At 48.3% G+C, this 19,377-nt stretch overlaps 1 protein-coding gene across 5 annotated transcripts in view; it reads left to right on the top strand.

The window, feature by feature from the left end:
- Positions 1–19,377, top strand: part of HERC2 (HECT and RLD domain containing E3 ubiquitin protein ligase 2) — a 1,676,463-nt gene that overhangs the window by 1,437,092 nt on the left and 219,994 nt on the right. For all 5 annotated transcript variants that reach the window (XM_086934186.1, XM_086934185.1, XM_086934187.1 and 2 more), the window contains one exon: positions 15,073–15,270. In XM_086934186.1, coding sequence (XP_086790312.1) covers positions 15,073–15,270 — 198 coding nt within the window. The remainder of the gene's footprint in view (positions 1–15,072; positions 15,271–19,377) is intronic.

Here is a 19,377-nt window from a genome sequence, read left to right as displayed (position 1 = left end):
AGCTGCTGCCGCATTATTTTGCGCTAAAATCTGACAATCATTTTTATAGTGACCCTCTTTCTTACAGTACGCACACTGATTCCACTGGTATTGAGGCCTGGTCGAATTATAATCTGTCTTTTGATACGAATTCTGTTGCATATTAGTCTGATTCGTGCGAGGCGGATACGCCTGCTGTAAAAGAACTTTAGTCTTTAAATCTTTCGTTTTCTTCTCTGATTTCTCCTTTTCTTCTTTATCCCTATTTTCATAGTACTGTGCAGTCGCAAGTATTTGCGCTGTCGTAGATACAGCCCACGCACTTTCTGAGTCTTTCAATTTATTGCATAATTCGGGTAACAAATTATGCACAAATTTATCGACAAACAATCTCTGTCCTCCTTCAGTGCTCATATCCTGACCACTATGGTCTACAAAAGTCTCTTCGAACCTCGTGAAGAAGTCGGAGACACTTTCGTCTTTCTTCTGCTTGCATGCGGATAATTTATCCCAATTAACACGCAATGCTGGCATCAGAGTCTTCATTAAATCTATTATTCTGCCAGGAAGATTAGCAATTAGGGGTTCGGGTTTCGCACCACCTATTTGTTGAGCATCTGCTGCAGTGATAGCTGCCCAATCACCACCTAAAGCAGCCTGATGATCCTCTCTACGAATTTTAGCCCACACTGGTTGTGGAACTACATTACCAAACAACATATCAATGTCGGCTAAGTTCATTATACAAGCCTCAACTGTCTGTGTCAATTCCTTGTAATATCCGGCTGGATTCTTACGTGGATCTGGCAAGGCCTGTTTCACTGCTAACACTTCTGCTCGCTTCCACGGAATATGTATCCATACTCTTTGGAACTGTGCTGGAGCAGCTGCAATACCCGCATTATCATCACGTTGTACTGCTTCGCGCCAAATTGGAGGAACTTCCCTCATAGGATATTGGCGACTTAGCTTCATTCTACCTTTCTCTAAATCTCTCGGCGAACGAAGAGATGGATCATTCCTAAAACTCAAAATGAGTTCCATCGCTTCCTTTATATTATCGCCCACTATCATTCCAGCAGCAAACTCCTTTTGAACTTTAATTAAATCTTCCAAATCTGATTCGACATCGTCTTCTTCTATTTCCTCACGCAACAACGAGCACATCTCGTCGAAGACGTATCGCTGTGTTGGCTCTCCCCATTGCATAAATGTCTCTAACACATCTTTCGTACTATATCTTCTAACTTTTGTAATCCATCTGAGAGCCGTGGAGTCTAAAACTCCCCGTTCCTCAGTACTTGGAAGCTGACTCCGTCTCTGAACAGAGTCAGGAGTAGGAGTCTTAATCAAGGTTTTATATATAGGAGACAGCATATTAGTAACAGAATCAGTAATTCTTCGACGAACAGAAAGTGGAGTTAGTACACTCGCAGACATAGAGAACGCAGTAGAGGTAGGAATAGATGACGAAACAGTAGGAGTATCGAGAAAAATAGTTTGAGGACCAATAGGTACAGTGGTAGGTATAGGAGCGGGCAGTGCAGGAAGAGGAGGAGCTGTAGGAACATTTACATTCACCACAGGAGGTATAGGAACTTGATTCTGAGGAACAAGAACACCAGGTTGTCCAGCAACCGGCAATTGAACATCCGGTATAAGTGGAGCCGCAGCACCTTGTGCATACGGTGGAGGCGACCGTAACAGATAAGATAGCAGAGGATCGTTTTCGGAATCCTCCAGTATCTTAGCCATTTTCGATGGCAAGGCAGGATAGCACTTGTCAATCGCTAAGTTACGCTCTCTAATGGCTACATCTATGGCTTTCTCACACTCGTTAGCCTGCAACTGCTTAGTCGCTTGCTCTAGAGTTAACTCTTCTAGTTCTTTTTGCTCTTTTTTCAACCTTTTCATTTCTCTCTGTTTGGATTCTTTCCGCCAATAACGAAAAGAGTCAAACATTGCCGGCCGGGCTTTCTTCCTAAACAATTTCGCTTCTAAATTGTCGAGAATCTCTTGTTCAAAACTACCATGCAGTGGCCAACTAAGGACACCATCCTTCTTACAATAACGGACCCATATCTCATTATAAGTTATAGGACCCACACCATACTTACAATATAGGTCATATAGGGGAGTCCCAATCGGAGGAACCAGACAGGAATCCTCTAATTGTGAGTCACTGTTGCAACTAAAACAAGACAACATTTTCCGACTTACCATTCTCAGTCCGGAACACAAAACAAACAAACACGGAACAAATTGTGCACTTGAACCAAGAACTTTAGGCCTACCAAAAACGAACTGATGTATCGATACCCAAAACTGAACCAAATAGATTATCGTAACCAGAACAACTAGTGATAATCTTACAAAACCAAACCAAACCAAGAACCGATCAAGGATTTTTAACAATCCTCACAAAAGTAACCAGCTAGTTATCACTAAATACTTAACTGAGGCACTGAAGACGTCACCAAGGAGAAACCCGTCACGTTTCGCCGTACTAAGGACTGCACCACTTCGGGTCCAAGACAGGGCGACGGTCAAGGCAACGGCCCACTGCAGCCGTCCTGAACGGGAACCCTCGTGGAAGAGAACTTCAGGGCCACTTTTGCGATATGCCGGGATCGATGAAGTGGGGCGCCTCCCTCAGGAATCTTCACACGAAGCTTCTCGAACTCTTCAGGCTTTTGGACCGGTACCGAATGACGTGGCCCCACGTTGGGCGCCAATTGGAGTTCTGGACTTTTTTGGTTCCGTCCAGAGGTGTCAGGGTACAACACCCAAAGACCCCGGAGTCCCACCTGCCTTGGTGCACAAATGAACAGAAACACGGGCTTCTCGATGGTGGCGTCAAAGACCAAAGGTTTATTACTGCAGGGACACAGAAGTCACAGAATCTACACACGGGCAGAATCTAGGAGACTGTTCGATTTGTACAAAGTGGGTTGCTCCTTATATACTAAAAATTGTGCTCTAGGCAAATATTTCACATGCCGGTACATTCCCAAACCTTTGTGTCTCTAAACAATAAATATTTGGCGTTACACAGGAACTGTCGATAATATCTGATACCAAACATCACGAAGAGGGGTTCCCACCAGTCCATCACAATCCCTTGTCAATATTGTATTCAAGACCCGGACCGCCTCATCGTAAAGTTCGTTACCTCCCCCTAATAAAGGCCCAGAAGGAAAGGAGCAGAGCCAGGTGCAGAAGATAGAAAAGCGGGATAAGAGATGTTTGTGGGTTGTAAATGGGCAAGGCTACCGGCTTCGGCCGCCTAATCATGATCAGGTACAATGGACAGGAAAACCAGTTCAGGTGGGCTGGCCTCGGGCAGAGGAGGCAGCCTTTGTCGAGTCATGCAGCTTCAGCGTGATCTGGTTTAAGGTGCACGTGTCATGTAAGAGGTGAATCTCCGGCTAAGGCTACGTGTCCTTAATCAAAGTGAAGTGAATGAAATGATCAGAGGCTATTGCATATGTGAGGGCAAGGAACCACAAAATGGCGGCCATGATCTAAGATGGATGCCGTGTGTATATCAGAAATGTGTCAGTGGAAGGAGTGCTCTTGCTCGTAGCGTAGCGAAAACACTAGGATATACTAAATGGATCATTTGCGGTTCGCTGATACTAATTTTATGTATTTCCGACAAACTTGAAAACACGGGTTCAAGTCGTCACGGAACCGTCACGGAACCTCAGTACCCCCGACTCCCCCCGACGCTCGCGCGATGCGGCCGGGGGCTCGGGTGACCCCGACCCCGCGGCTCCGCGAGAGTCGCCGGCGCGGCCTGCCTCATACCCTCCGGTCCCTGGGCATGGTGCGACGCCTGAGGAGATCGAGGCGTTCCTCATGGCCATGAGGGCGCTCGCTTCTCCGACGGGGCCTACGGCGCCTTCGGGCCCAGTGCTACCGTCTGGGGGCCCTGGCGGTTCGGGTGTCCCTGCCTCGGCGCCGTCGGGTGCTCCGGCCCCGGCGCCGCCGACGGCTCCGACCCCGGCGCCGCAGGGGCCTTCGGGATCGGCGCCGGCTGGTCTTCCGGCCTCCCCGGCGCCGTTGCCATCGGGGTTACCCCCGACGCCGCCCCCGCGCGGCGCCGGTTCTCCGCTGCCGGTTCCGGCCGGCGGTGGGGTTCCGACGCCGGCTCCGGGCGACGCCGTCCCCTTACCTTCTCCGACGCCGGACGCGGCGCCGGACGGGCGTCGATCGACGCCGGTCCCGGCGCCGATGGGGCCCATGAACCCCGAGGAGCCGGTCTTCATCATTGACTCCGAATACGGAGAGGATGAGGAGTACGGTGAAGGTTGGGAGGGGTCCGAGGACCCTCTGGCTCGCGAGTGCCAGTATGACCCGGACTGGACAGGTGACTTGGGGGATGCCAGTGGTTTGGACGACTCCCCTAACCCTGGTTTGATCTCTCCTCCAACCGTGGCATCGGTGGAGGGAGCTGCCTATTCTGTGGTGCTGATGAGGGCTGCCAAGGCCTTAAACCTTGAGCTCCCCGTCGCGGCCGTGAGGCCTAACATCCTCACCGAGGTCTTCAAACCGCAGTCATGCCCATTGGAGCCTCTGCTGCCGTTTAATGAAGCCTTGTCTGACGTTCTGTTGGGCACGTGGTCCAGGCCCGCTTCAGGTGCGCCTGTTGATCGGAACGTGGCCAGGCGCCACCGTCCTTGTCCGGACGACCCCAAGTACCTGTCTACCCACCCCACTCCTGAGAGTCTGGTGATCCAGGCCTCGACCTCCCAGTCCGCATTCCCGTCGGCCCCGCCCGACCGGGAATCCAAGAGGTATGACCAGTTTGGCAAAAAGGTCTTCTCGTCCATTAGTTTGGGCCTGCGGTCTTGCAACACCGCCTGCCTCTTGGGCCGCTACACCCACTCTGTGTGGGATACGGTCGCGGAGCTGCTGCCAGAATGCCCCATGGAGGTGCGGGCAAAGCTCGGTCAGGCTGTGGCTGAGGGCCGAGATGCAGCGAAATATTCAATTCGGTGTGGTCTTGATACGACCGACTCGCTGGGCAGGGCTATGTCTACGACGGTGGCGATTCGTCGTCACGCCTGGCTGAGATCCGCCAATTTTTCGGCTGATGTCCAAAATACACTGATGGACATGCCGTTTGATGGCTGTCACCTGTTCGGTGACAAAGCGGACCACGCGCTGGAACGCTTCAAGGACTCCAGGGTCACGGCCAAGTCCTTGGGTCTCTCGACCCAGCGTCAGCAACCGGGTTCGTTTCGTCCCTTTCGTGGCCAAGGAAGGGGCGCCCCCACACGTGCTGCCAGCCACGCGCCGCAACAATCCTTCCAACACGGTGGCGGCCGTGGAAACCGCCGTGGTGGCGGTCGGGGACAACGGCGGGGTCAGACCACACCTTCCCCCGCAGCATCTACCCCAAAATCCTCCTAGTCCGTGCTTTCGGCCCCATGTGACGCCAGTGGGTGGCAGGGTTCGCCATCACCACGCTCACTGGCGCACGATCACTTCGGACAGGTGGGTGCTGCAAATTGTCCGAAGGGGCTACTCCCTCCCCTTCGAGACCTCTCCTCCAGCCATGCCACCGCAGAACCACCGTGTGTCGGGGGACCACTTGACACTTCTGCAGGAGGAAGTTACGGCCCTCTTGGCCAAGGGGGCCATCGAGCGCGTTCCTGGGCCAGAAGTAGGGCGTGGTTGTTATTCCCACTACTTTCTGGTGCCCAAGAAGGACAAGGGGGGCCTACGTCCTATCTTGGATCTAAGGAACGTCAACGGCTTCCTCCGGAAGGAGAAGTTCAAGATGTTGACGTTAGCTCAGGTCTTGGCTGCTCTAGACCCGCTAGACTGGATGGTAGCGTTGGACTTGCAGGACGCCTATTTTCACATCCCCGTCCTGCCGGCCCACCGGCGTTACCTGCGGTTCACGGTAGGCCAGGAGCACTTTCAGTTTATCGTGCTCCCCTTCGGCCTTACCAGCGCCCCACGGGTGTTCACAAAGGTGATGGCGGTGGTCGCAGCCCATCTGCGCAGGTTAGGGGTTTCAGTCTTCCCCTACCCAGACGACTGGTTGTTGAAGGCGGGCTCGCCCCAGACAGTCGTCCACCACCTTCAGATGACGGCAGACCTCTTGCACGACCTGGGGTTCTCCATCAACGTGCCGAAATCACACCTGTGTCCCTCTCAAAAGCTCCTTTTCATCGGAGCGGTTCTGGACTCGGCGCAGTTTCGGGTTTATCCTCCGGAACGGCGGGTTCGGGATATTCAGGCTTTGATTCCCATCTTTCAGCCGCTATCCCGAGTCTCGGTCAGGTTGACGCTGCGGCTGCTGGGACTGATGGCTTCCTGCATCCTTCTGGTGCATCACGCCAGGTGGCGGATGCGGGCTCTGCAGTGGGACCTGAAGTTTCAGTGGGCCCAGCATCAGGGCAACTTGTCCGATCACGTCTTGATCTCGGAGGGCACTGCGAGACAACTGCAGTGGTGGCTTACGGACCGCGATTGGGTCAAGGGCAAGTCCCTCTCCCTTCCCCAACCGGAGCACGTTGTCGTGACGGACGCGTCCCTCCAGGGCTGGGGTGGCCACTTGGGAGAGGCAGAGATCAGAGGCATCTGGTCTCCGGCGGAGTCCCGGCTCCATATCAATCTGCTGGAGCTGCGGGCGATTCGTCTGGCACTGAAGGCATTCCTCCCCTTTGTCAACGGGAGTGTAGTGCAGGTGTTCACCGACAACACCACCGCCATGTGGTACTGCAACAAACAGGGCGGAGTGGGGTCGTGGACCCTTTGCCAGGAGGCTCTGCGCCTCTGGCAATGGCTGGAACGTCAGGGCGTGACTCTGGCGGTTCAACACCTGGCAGGTTCTCTGAACGCCAGGGCGGACGAACTCAGCCGTCGGTGCTCGATGGATCACGAATGGCGTCTGAACTCGGACGTGGCGCAAGGCATCTTTCTGCAATGGGGAGAGCCTTGGTTAGATCTATTCGCCACAGAAGAGAACGCGCAATGTCATCAGTTCTGCGCGTTGGAGTTTCCAAGACGGCACTCGCACGGCGACGCCTTTCGGCGCGAGTGGAGTTGCGGTCTGTTATACGCCTTTCCGCCTATACCACTTCTGCCCAGAGTGCTGAAGAAGATCAGGCGCGACCGGGCCCAAGTTATCCGTGTGGCTCCGGACTGGGCTCGAAGGTACTGGTATCCCGAGCTACTCAGCATGTCAGTCGGTCCCCCGATCCGCCTGCCCCTTCAGGAGGACCTTCTGTCGCAGCAGCAGGGGACGGTCCTCCACCCGAACCTGTCCAGTCTCCACCTCCATGCTTGGAGATCGAGCGGCGGCAGTTGAGGCCGTTTGACTTGCCTCCTGAAGTCTGTGATGTTATTCTGGCAGCCAGGCGTCCCTCCACTAAGTCGGTATACGCCTGTCGGTGGAACAGATTTGTGGCATGGTGCACAGCAAAGGCTGTGGATCCTCTTTCTGCCCCTCTTTCGGAGGTTCTTCTGTTTCTTCTTTCTCTTGCCCAGCAGGGCTCTGCTCTGGGCACTATCAAGGGCTACCTTTCTGCCCTTTCAGCCTTTTTGAGGCTTCCTGATCAGCCTTCTTTGTTCAAATCCCCGATTGTGACTCGATTCTTGAAAGGCATCACTCACATGTTTCCACCTGTTCCGTTTGTGATGCCTCAGTGGGATTTGAACCTGGTTCTAACTTTCCTGATGTGTGCTCCCTTTGAGCCCCTTCATTCTTGCCCTCTCCGTCTCCTGACTTTAAAGACGGCTTTCCTGGTTGCCATCACCTCTGCCAGGAGGGTGAGTGAGCTCCAGGCTCTTTCTGTCCAACCTCCTTTCCTGTCCATTCATCCTGACAAGGTGGTTCTGAGGACTAGACCTTCTTTCCTGCCCAAGGTTGTTTCGGCCTTTCACATCGGGCAGTCCATCACCCTCCCTTCCTTCTTCCCGCCTCCGCATCCTTCAAAGGATGAAGAGCGGCTCCATCGTCTGGACCCAAAACGTGCGCTTTCATTTTACATGGATCGCACACGCCAGTTCCGGGTGGATGACCAACTGTTTGTTGGCTACGTGGGTGCGAAGAAGGGACGGGCGGTTTGTAAACGAACCATCTCTCGATGGGTCGTCCTCTGCATCAAAGCGTGCTACTCTTTGGCTCGGAAGGAGCCTCCTGTTGGGCTGAGGGCCCATTCCACTCGGGCCACGGCGGCTACTACTGCCCTGGGCCGGGGAGTCCCCTTGCAGGACATTTGCCAGGCGGCTACGTGGGCCTCGCTGCACACCTTTGCGAGGCACTACTGCCTGGACAGTCAAGTCCGGAGGGATGGCTTCTTTGGCCGTTCTGTCCTCCAGGACTTTCTGGTGTAGTTTTGTATTGGTTCGCAGACCCACCACCGGGGTTGGTATTGCTGGGGTATGTATTCTAAGGTAAGGAATCTAACACTAACGTGTTTCTTTCAGATGAACAAGTTACTTACCTTCGGTAACGATATATCTGTAAGAAACATTAGTTAGTGTTAGATTCCTTACCGAACCCACCCATCCTCCCCGTTCTGCGAACTGATACCTAGGGTTAAGGTCATCCCTTTCAGGGCCCTAGTTTGTACATGGCACCAGTGTTGGTTCTCTCATGGCTCTGCGTCTCCTGGCGCGGAACAGCTGTGTGCAAAGAACTGACGTCAGCGCGCGGAGGCGGCGTCTATGTACTCCAGCGACGTCATCACGACGCCAACGACGGACGCGGAGCCGCAGGGGACGCCTGCAGACGACGCCTACCGACGCGCAGGGGTACTGCTACGCAAAAGTTTCCGGATCCAGACTGACGCCTGGGGATATTCTAAGGTAAGGAATCTAACACTAACTAATGTTTCTTACAGATATATCGTTACCGAAGGTAAGTAACTTGTTCTTTACAGTATAAAAAGGGGCTGTGTCCCCTTCCAAAATGTTCTTGTTTCCAACTTGAATCCTGCCAGGGGCGTGCTGCTGCTTGGGCCCAGGGGAATCCCTGGGCCCTGCCCAGCCCCTGGATACCTGATGGACTTGTCCTGGACCCCTGAAGGACTTTTTGCTGGACTTTGCTGTCCAGGACTTCTGGGGACCCTTTTGCCTGGCTCTCCGGCCCCCTTCACTCATGGGGGCTGCTTTAGTGCTTATAGCGCTGGGAGAGCGCTGTATTTTGACCCATAGCGAGCGTGTCGCCATCACGCATTTTGCGTGAGGTTTGGCAGGTGCCTACCCTGCTTGACGCCCGATTTGTGATATGTTTTATTTTACGGGTGCCACCCCGTTTATTCATTTAATTTCGGGTGCTACCCCGTGCATGGCGCCTTAGCGAGTGCCCACCTCGCTTCTCTGTTTATTTTTAACTTCGAGGGTGCCCACCCCTCGTTATTGCCTCCGTTGAATCACCAATAATGAATGGTTGGTGGTATTGCACTCCGTTAATCAAAGTGGATCACTTGTTCGGTATGTGTGCTGCACTAGATTGGTGCCTGCCAACACCCTTAATCAATGTATATAGCCAGGGATCACGAGATCACAAGGACTCGAGTGCGCACTAACTAAAAGATAAATCTTTCAAAGTTTTACAATTGACATAATTTTAATTCAAAATGTTTTGTAACTTATTTCATTTCAGGTTCAAACGAATAAAGTATGGTTCATTGCAATATATACATAAACAATACACAATTAGTGCCTTTTATCATACATTTTTCACTGATCAATTGATACACAACACAGTTATATACACAACCCAATGCATTTCGGGGTTTGTACCCCTTCGTCAGGGGCCTATGGAAGAAGAAAGAAAAAGGAAACCTAATTAGTTTCGATGCTTTAGAGAAAATGAATCTGTATTAAACCAATTGGTGTAGAATTCTCTTACCTAACGCAAAACCGACAGGAAGATGAAAATACGCTTAGCAGAGCATAAGAGTAGAATCCGCAATAAAAACATAACCTCACCACTGGCCAGACACTGGATTGAGAAAAACCATACTATAGCGCAAGTTCGTTTTCAGATCATTGAACAAATTCCACAGCGTTTAGGTTTAGACAATGCCAAAACTGTACTCAGGAGAGAAATATACTGGATTCGGAAATTACAGACTGTAGTCCCTGATGGGCTCAATGATAAATTGGACATGATATGCTTTCTTTAACTTTAGGCCAGAATTAGTTTCTCGTGGGGTATCAGCAACACAGTTGTACTTAGAATTGGTGAAATTACACATGGTACATTTATTAGAATTCAGATACTAACTATTGACTTGCAGTGAGAATTTTGTTGTAGGTATAAAAATGTGCAATGTATGAAATTGTTTGATATTTACAATGTTCTTTTTTTGCTCTTTTCTTTTTTCTGTCACTTGTAATTTAAAATAACGAATCTGATTATAATCTTAAAATTAGTTGACTATGAGTCGTATTATCTTATGTCTCATAAATTTGCTCTAAATATCCCATAAAAATTTGGATATTTTGGATTCATAGTAAATTAGTTGTAAACAACCCCCTTTAAACATGGCGCCCATACGCTTGAGTTTAAGTCCGTCATTGATATCGAGATCGGGTCTGTTGCATCAACATAAGCAAAGGACCAGAGGTTTTTGAACATACAGCGAGGGAAGACGCCGTTACAACGCCACCTTTTTTCGTGTCTCCGGTAAGCGAGAGAGTTAGGGAGATACCTTAACGTGAGGAGAGTCGGTTTTTGACAACCGAATACTAAATGTGGACTTCGTCTTACTTATTTATTTTATTTAGAGCGGGAGAATGCCGAAACTTAGCGAGACCCAGGGAACTTGGTAAAAGGCTCGCAGGTAAACACAAGCTTTCCCTTATATTTCGAATGGACGGCAATTTTTGAAGGTTATATTACAAAAGATTGGCCTTTTATGGTCTTCACTTCTCTATTTTATTAGATCCCTACTACATTACAGTTAAGCGTCACTGATCCTCAGGTGAGCGTTCGTCAACTTAAATTGCATACAAACCTTTGTGGTTTGCCAAAGACAGATATAATAGTGACAGTTTCTGATAAGATTTGTGTTTTTCTATTTTCTTAATTATCCACAGATAGTTTTTCCACTACTGGAAACTAAGGTAACGTTGCATAAGCATAATATCAAATACTGTGCTTTCTGTAAGCTTTCAGTATATGTACTTACGTAATTATAATTTTTCCAGATTCTACAGGAACTATTTAGCACACGTAATTTAAACTCCAACCAGTTAGTTAGGTAAGAGAATTCTACACCAATTGGTTTAATACAGATTAATTTTCTCTAAAGCATCGAAACTAATTAGGTTTCCTTTTTCTTTCTTCTTCCATAGGCCCCTGACGAAGGGGTACAAACCCCGAAATGCATTGGGTTGTGTATATAACTGTGTTGTGTATCAATTGATCAGTGAAAAATGTATGATAAAAGGCACTAATTGTGTATTGTTTATGTATATATTGCAATGAACCATACTTTATTCGTTTGAACCTGAAATGAAATAAGTTACAAAACATTTTGAATTAAAATTATGTCAATTGTAAAACTTTGAAAGATTTATCTTTTAGTTAGTGCGCACTCGAGTCCTTGTGATCTCGTGATCCCTGGCTATATACATCCGTTGAATCACCGCCATCGGCCCGGGCCGCGTTCCTCGTTGGAGCGGCCAGGCTGGGATTGGCTCGCTCTGGGGGGCTCGCCCTGAAAGGCCGCGCTACAATTGGTGGATCGCCGGAGACTGCACAAAGGGGCCTCGCTCCTATTGGCCCAGCAGCGGGAAGGCGTGCGGCCTCATCGAAGGCTCGTCCCGAGACCCGCGCATGGATTGGCTCAGCGCTTACCCCGATGGAGGAAGACGGCCCGCGGCCCGAGTGCAGAGAAGTGCCGGCAGCACGGAGGACGCCGCAGAGAGAAGGCGCGACGATGGAGCCTCCACGCAGCAGGGCCGGTGAGTGAAGGGCTGCGGGGGGAAGCTCCGTGCGGTGCCGGTTTGAGGCACTTGAGTCAGGGCGGCCCCGGATGGCAGTGGGCCGCCTCACCGTATTCTTGTTTGGCCCACGAGGGCCCCGGGGGCATTGTTGTTGGTTTCCGAGCCCTGAGGGGCTCCGTGGCATTTCTTAGAGCCCCGAGGCTCCCACAAGTGGCATAATTCTTTTCAGAGCCCCGTGGCTCCCACGATGGCCAGTAGTTGTTGAGTCCCCATCTGAGGGGCTCCATCGTCGTGAGGCGGCATATGTGGGTTATTAGAGCCACGAAGCTCCAAGGGGGCCATATTTGTTTTAAGGAGCCTGAGAGGCTCAAGGGCATGTTGCCTTAGGGAGCTAGATGGCTCCCTTGCCCCATTATGTCCCAGAGCCTGTGTGGCTCCAACGTGCGCAAAGTCCAGAGCCTGTGTGGCTCCAGCAGTGAGCGCAGTTTACGCCTAAGGGTCAGTGAGGACCCTGTCGCAGTTTTGAAGTTCCCAGCTGCCCAGCAATTAGTGGGCAGCTGCACCGTTTAGGCGCTTGGGATTGTCCTCAGGTGCCCAGCAAGTAGTGGGCACCTGCTACGTTTAGGTTTTGCGCCAGTGGCGCACCCCTGACTGGCGCTGCATGGCAGCGCGCCCTGACATTCTGGACACCGGGCTCTTTAGTCCCTTTATTAGATGGGGGCTGGTATGTGATTTCGGCGCAATGTGATTTCTATGTTTTTAATAGTAATTGCTAAGGTGTTTTTGCGCTATTAAGTTATGTTCTGGCACCTCCGAATGTGTTTATGCATTCCTTGATTTTTCACCTCTGAATGTTTTTATGCATCATGTGTCTTTCTTTCCCTGCGCTGCACCTCTGAATGTTTTAGGCGTCATGTGTCTCCTAGCGCTGCACCTCTGAATGTGTTTGTGATGCATCATGTGCCTTTTTCTTAACACCGCTGAATGTGTAGGTTTATGCATCATGTGTTTCTCTTTACTACTACTCCTCTGAATGTATATTTATGCATCATGGGTAATGTGTTCTTTCCTATACCCCTAAACGCTGTGTGATACTTAGGTGGTTGTCCGTACACCTCTGAATGTTTTTAGGCATCATGTGTTTTTCCTTTACTATTCCTCTGAATGTGTTTCATGCATCATGGGTAATGTGTTCTTGTTTATACCCCTAAATGTATTTTATTCTTAGGTGGTTGTTCTTTTAGTACAGGTGGTCCTAGTGAGGTCCTGGTTCCTGTTACCAGTGGTTACTGGTTGTGTGCCATAGTTTCTAATTTGTGCTACTATGATTTTTATTCTTTATTATTGTTTATGCTAGAAGTGCTATTTCTGATTCTGACAGTGGCCCACGTGGCCCTGTCTTGTGTACATAATCCCTTGTGAATATTGCCCGTGCCAGTTAGCACCATGTATATTGTGTGATACTATCTGATGTGTTTTTACAATACAAAAGTTATTTTATAATAACCTTGTGTGGAGTTCCTTTTGTGGTGTGCCTAGTATGTTGTTGCTGTTGTGTGCTGGCGCAAATGCTTTACACATTGCCTCCGAGTTTAGCCTTACTGCTCGTGCCAAGCTACCAAGGGGGTGAGCAGGGGTTATCTTGGCGTGTGACTCCCTTGCCCTCACTAGAATGGTGGTTTCTGCCTAGCTTTGGCGTCAGCCTTAGCCAACCAGAAATAGCCAGTTCTAACAGGAATCTGTCCATACCTTCAGCAGGCATTACTGCCTTGACTGTCAGTTCTGCAAGGAGTACCATTTTTTTGTGGATTTCCTGGGGTGAAGTCCACTCCTCAGACCCTCCACCTTTTGGGAGGTACTGCTTTGGCATCTATTTAGAACATTTGGAGTCTGTGGTTAGATGTATCCATCACAACAAGTTACTTACCCTCAATACCACTCTTTCTAGTGAATATCTATACGCACATTCCTCACTCCCCTCCCTCCTTCTCGTTCTGCAGAGTGGTCCATTATGATTCTCAATAGGTCCAGTGAATTTTAGGTCTTTAAAAAGGTCCCAGTTTAGGCTTTGCACGCTTTAAGGTTTGCACTCTATTATGGCTGATCCGCATCTTAAACACGATAAAGCTGATAAGAAAACTGATGCCAGCGTGCAGCGTTGGTGCTGATTTATAGGCCTGCTCAGTCACTTACATGAGCTGTGCAATGTTTCTGTGTTACTGCGGAATCTTATAGTGGCACACACAGAAGCATTGCTGAGAAAGTTCAGAATCCAGTCTTGGCGCCTGGGGGCATGAAAAGATGAGGACCTGCGGCTAATTAGAGTATCCAGCAGAAAGAGCACTACCGAGGGTAACTTGTTCTTTGTTTTAATATCTGTTTTGGGTTTTATGTTTGGGAGAACTGGCACAGTGACCTTGCCATTCAGATAACCAAACTACGTAGTAATTCTACTAGAAATATAATATAGAAACTCAGACTAATGCAACTTGAATAGACAAATTCCCAACCCAAATGTTCCTGCACTCCGTCTCCATTGGCACCAAGGTCCACTGTGCATTGGTTTTTTGTAAGTATATACTAGTGTGCTAATTCCATAGTGATGCTTTATCTCTTCATTTGTTGGTTGTCTCATAGAAAGACCTTGTTCAAGTCACACTGGTCAATAAAAAAACTGCTGTATAATCCATACTATCTAGTTTTCAGATGTACCAAACAAGTAGCAAATAGGACTAAAATAGGTAACATTTAGTGGACCAGGATTTACAGTCTTGTTCTCATAGACATTAATGGGACCACTTAGGCCCAAGCATTATAAGAGAAGGCTGATAGAATGTATGCCTGTTTTAATGATAGTGCCTGCTAGAAGTGGAGCGCAAGTTGTTTTACCTCCATTTTTAGACCAGATGCTTACCACTATGTGTAGCCTGATGAGAAGGACCAGTGGTAAATGTAAAAGATAAATTAAAAAAAAATACAAAAGTGGCAGAAAGAGTTTTACGGTATAGGTATAAACTGGGGCTAAAAACATCCGATACACGATACAAGTTATATTTACACTGGGTGGTTTTTGCACCTGCTAATATATCTTAGTTTTAAATTAACATGTTAGTTCATTTTTATTTGTATTTTATACCCTTGGATTTGACTAATAATCCTTTTCTTTAACAGATCCCAATGGAGTATAATCATCTACAGGAAATCCCAATTATTGGCTTGAGAAATAGATTATTGCTGCTTCATCATATCTCAGAACTGTTTTGCCCCTGCATTCCCATGTTCGACTTGGAAGGACGGCTTGACGAGACAGGCCAGGGGCCTTCAATTGGGTTTGACACATTGCGTGGAATTCTGATATCTCAAGGAAAGGTATTTATCCAAATTTTAAACAGTGATTTTTTTGTGGGTTACCTGTCATATCTTGGAACTGTTTGCCGTTGCAATCCCATGTTTGACTTGGAAGAATGCAGTGAAGACAGGCCACAGGCCTTCAATCAGGTTTGACACTTTAGGTGGAATTTTGTTATCACAAGGGACAGTATTTATCCAAATTCGGATTGTTAATTCTGAGGTGTGCCTGTGACGTTGTTATATAATGCAAGGCCTCCCCTACTCCTGAGGTAGTGCTGTACATTGAATGCAGAGGTTTGTTATAGGCACCTGGTTAACACTGTAAAACAGATGATTGATTTCATGACATTTCTTATGTTTTAGAATGTTGGCTCTGTACATTCGTTTGGAGTTAGTTGGTTTCTGGGTCTTGCTGATGACTAGATCTGCGGTGGCTTTTATTAAGAATTAGCGTTTCTCTTCACCTACCTATATACATATATTTGGCAACGGGTTCTGCTTCAGATCACTGCCTCCTGGAACCTATGGAGAAGTATTCCTGGCCATTGGGATGCCTCGCTTATTTTAGCACGCATTACTTTAGTAAATAATGCTGATCAGATAAGGTGGCAGCCTTGGTAGGATCATCAATGTAAGATGTTTATAGGAGCAGTGCGGTTTGTGTTGGTTTGCAAATGTAAATTTTGCTTCCTGAGGGGCTAATTTGTAGTTGGTAAACAAGCACACTGCCTCACGAAACAAGCAGAGAACAGCAGGAAAACATTTAACGGTAGGGCGAAAACCTATACAAGCCCAACTGTTCATAGAAACAAGTGGTGAATCGTTTTTTTTTTTACAGTTTCATTTATCACTTTTTATCAAATACACTCCATAGGTAGCACACATTCAAAATGTGGTGTATAGTTGACAGGCATAATGCAAGATTGGTGTAGTTTCCAAGTAGTGCACGCTCAACTGCACAACATACAGAGTGCGATGTTACTGCTTCACTGATCGTCTGTTCGTCTTTTGTAGTAAATCGTCTTGCTAAGAAGATTCTCAATCTTGAGAATGGAAAACACTTTTCCGGACATCAACATCCAACCCGGATTCCAAAATCTCGTTACCAAGCCAGTTTTTTGTTGAATTCTTTTTATCGCAGTTTTAGACATAAAAACAAAATAATGTTTCACCATATGCAGATCAACACTTAGTCTGAAGAATGGCGCTTAAGCATATGCTTCAATTTGCGAACGAGCCGTGTAGCACCATGATACATGAAGGAAACGTTTTTGAGAGAAAAAAATGGGACAGTATAAAACTACTCAAAGCACTTCCACCCCACCCTTCCTCTTTATATCCCTTAAAGAAAACCAAACTAAGCTGTGTAGCAAAGGAGAAGAGCATCAGTGGGAGGGTGCATTTGGGGTATTAAGAAAGGCCGGGGGGTGGGGGGTCAAGCATGTGTCCTTATCAAGCCATTTTGAATTCAAAGCAGCTAAAAAAAAACTGATGTTGGCTTACGTCCACTTCAAAACTCAAATGGGAATACCTTCATAACCGAGTGGTGAGTGGTGTAATGGAAACCCAGCATGGATCTGACCACCTCCTCAATGACACACCCGTTGTCTTTGGCACATTTTGTACAGCCCATCAAAACCCTGTTCGTTCTTTCAACCAGCCTAAAATTTGCCACCCTCGCCATCTGGTTTTCCCATCAATAATTTAACAGCAAATGTTGCAGAGATACTATCAATGAATTCATAGAAGATGTTATGAGTGTTGCAGTATGTGGGGTAATTACAAGTGTATGACAATGACGCGAGTTATAGTTACCCTAGGGCAGAAGTAGTAGTTACTTGAGATAACTATAACTGCTGAATGTCTATGGTTTGTGTGTGTATAATACAAACCTAACTATAACGCCCCTGTAACCTTTGGTTTTTTGGGGGGGAATTTCTTGTTTTTTCCTGTCAAGTAATATTTCATTACCACATGTCAATTCAACCTCCACAGGCCGTGCATGGCGGGGAGTTGGCCACAGGCCCATCGTTCAAATGATGGGAGAGGGCCCCTGTGACCCAATCTCCGGGGTCTGACAATATAAAATAGGAGGGGCATGCAGCCCCCCTCCCAGGGCCAATGTTGGCCCGGGGATGGGGTCCCCGGGGCCAACATTGGCACAGGGAGAGGAGCCAATGTGAGAGTGGGCTGCGCTGCACCCCTACTGGGCCGATTTTGACCCTGGCAACCCCATCACATGGAGCCTGGCTAATAAAGAGTGCCCTGGATCCCACCCAAGGCACCCACTTCACCAATGTTAGGAACTGCAGGGGGAGCCCCCAATTACCCGCTGGCTCCTCGCCTCCCGCGGGAACCTGTATTGCTCCCGCCTGCAGGGAGCAGCTAAAAATGCTTTTCCGCTCGGGCAGGAGCAATTTTTTCATATTCCCCTGCCCACTTCACAGTGGACAGAGAAACAGATGGAAAGTCCGCTCCCAGCGGGCGGGAGCATTTTTGGTGCTCCCGCCCACTGAGGGTAGACTCAATGTTTGCACTCGCTTGGTGGGAGCTTCAAATTGTTCCCATCAAGCGAGCACAAACAACTTTCCCTGCCCGCACCAGTGTGGGCAGGGAAACCGCTAATTCCCAGGGGTCGGCTCCCTGGGGCATAGCTGAGCCTGCCCTGTGGAAATGGGGATCCCCAGAGCCATTAATTGCTCCGGGACAGGGGCTGCGTGGCTCCCCTCTGTTTTTCAGTGCATGGCTGAGCACCAGGGATTGGGGTCCCCAGCGCCCAAAACGTCCCAGGGGGGGGGGGGGGAGGGGGCACGTGCTTGACTTTGCTGGAAGCAGTTTATCTTCACCAGTTGGTAGGACCTGGGCCTTGGTGAAGAGCATGCTGCCCCAGCAATAACCATGCTAATTTCTATAAACAAACAGTGGTCCGAGACCTATTATTTCAAATACGTAAAAAATCACAATTTAATAAATTAAAAGGCGTATGTTATTTTAACAGCCCTGATCAATCAATGAAGAAAGAGTAGAAAATAGGCAACAGCAACAAACTCAAAATATATATACAATATTTTTAATCTATTGTCAGGATTTTGAAACGAAAGCACAATTCACAGTATTATGTACTTTTTCTTTATATGCATTGTCCCGTATTTAGAACGTGCAGTAGAGCAAAAAAGGGGGTGTCAAAAGAGAGTGAACGTGATAAAGTGAACGGAAAGGAATCACACAGATTTAAGAAATTATATTCCTAACAATTCAAAAGAAACACCAGCCAATGAAGGCCGGAACCATATATCCTGGCCACTTCAATTAGTCAGCACAATTTCCCTAATTATTACTAGGCATCCGATGTCAAAAAATGTCTGCACTATATCTTCGAGGGTGATATAGTTAGTGGTCCAGGTTAATTAATGAAATGTCGACGTTTCGACTCGTCTAGCGGCCTTGCGGTCGTTTTATTCCTGGGCCATGCGAGTCTTCTTCAGGACAGTTGGGACGGGACAATATAGGGATCTCATTGATGACCCCTTCTAGGGAAATAATGGTCGTGATTCCCACTCCACATAGACTCAGTCCTTACGTTTCCAGGGAGATTATCCAAGTGGTCTCTGCGCTCTTATTTGGTTTCCTATCCGATGGATATTCATGTGGCACTACATGTCTTAAATTTCTGGTCCCAATCGTAGGTATTGGAAAGTTTCAATATAGTTTTTAAATCAGGCAACTCTTTAAAAGCATTAAACATCAAACTTAACGGCCCATCGATATTGCCCTTGGTACAGGTTGCCCGCACTAAAATTCTGCCAACAATTACCTATGGCTGCGAAGCACAGAGAGAAAGAGATGCTAAAATACTTGATACTACAGTAACAGCTGCTTATAGGGTCAACTTTGGTCTGCCCAAATACACCTCGCCTGCGCAAATCAGGCTAGAGTTTGGCATACAGAAACAATCTTTTGCAAGACAAGAGGCATATATTACCACCTGGAAGAAAGTGCGGAAAATCGCTCAAGGAACTTTAAACGAACATCTCGGTCAGGAGTTACAACAACAAATCTCCTCACCCGCTGCCAAATATCTGAATAGCAGCCTGCATAATATAGAGCGGAATCAGCTCTGGGAAA

The sequence above is a fragment of the Lissotriton vulgaris genome, chromosome 8 (assembly GCF_964263255.1).
Source record: "Lissotriton vulgaris chromosome 8, aLisVul1.2, whole genome shotgun sequence".
NCBI lineage: Eukaryota > Metazoa > Chordata > Amphibia > Caudata > Salamandridae > Lissotriton > Lissotriton vulgaris.
The sequence above is the reverse complement of the archived record's forward strand: the minus strand, read 5'-3'. Positions and strand labels throughout refer to the sequence as shown.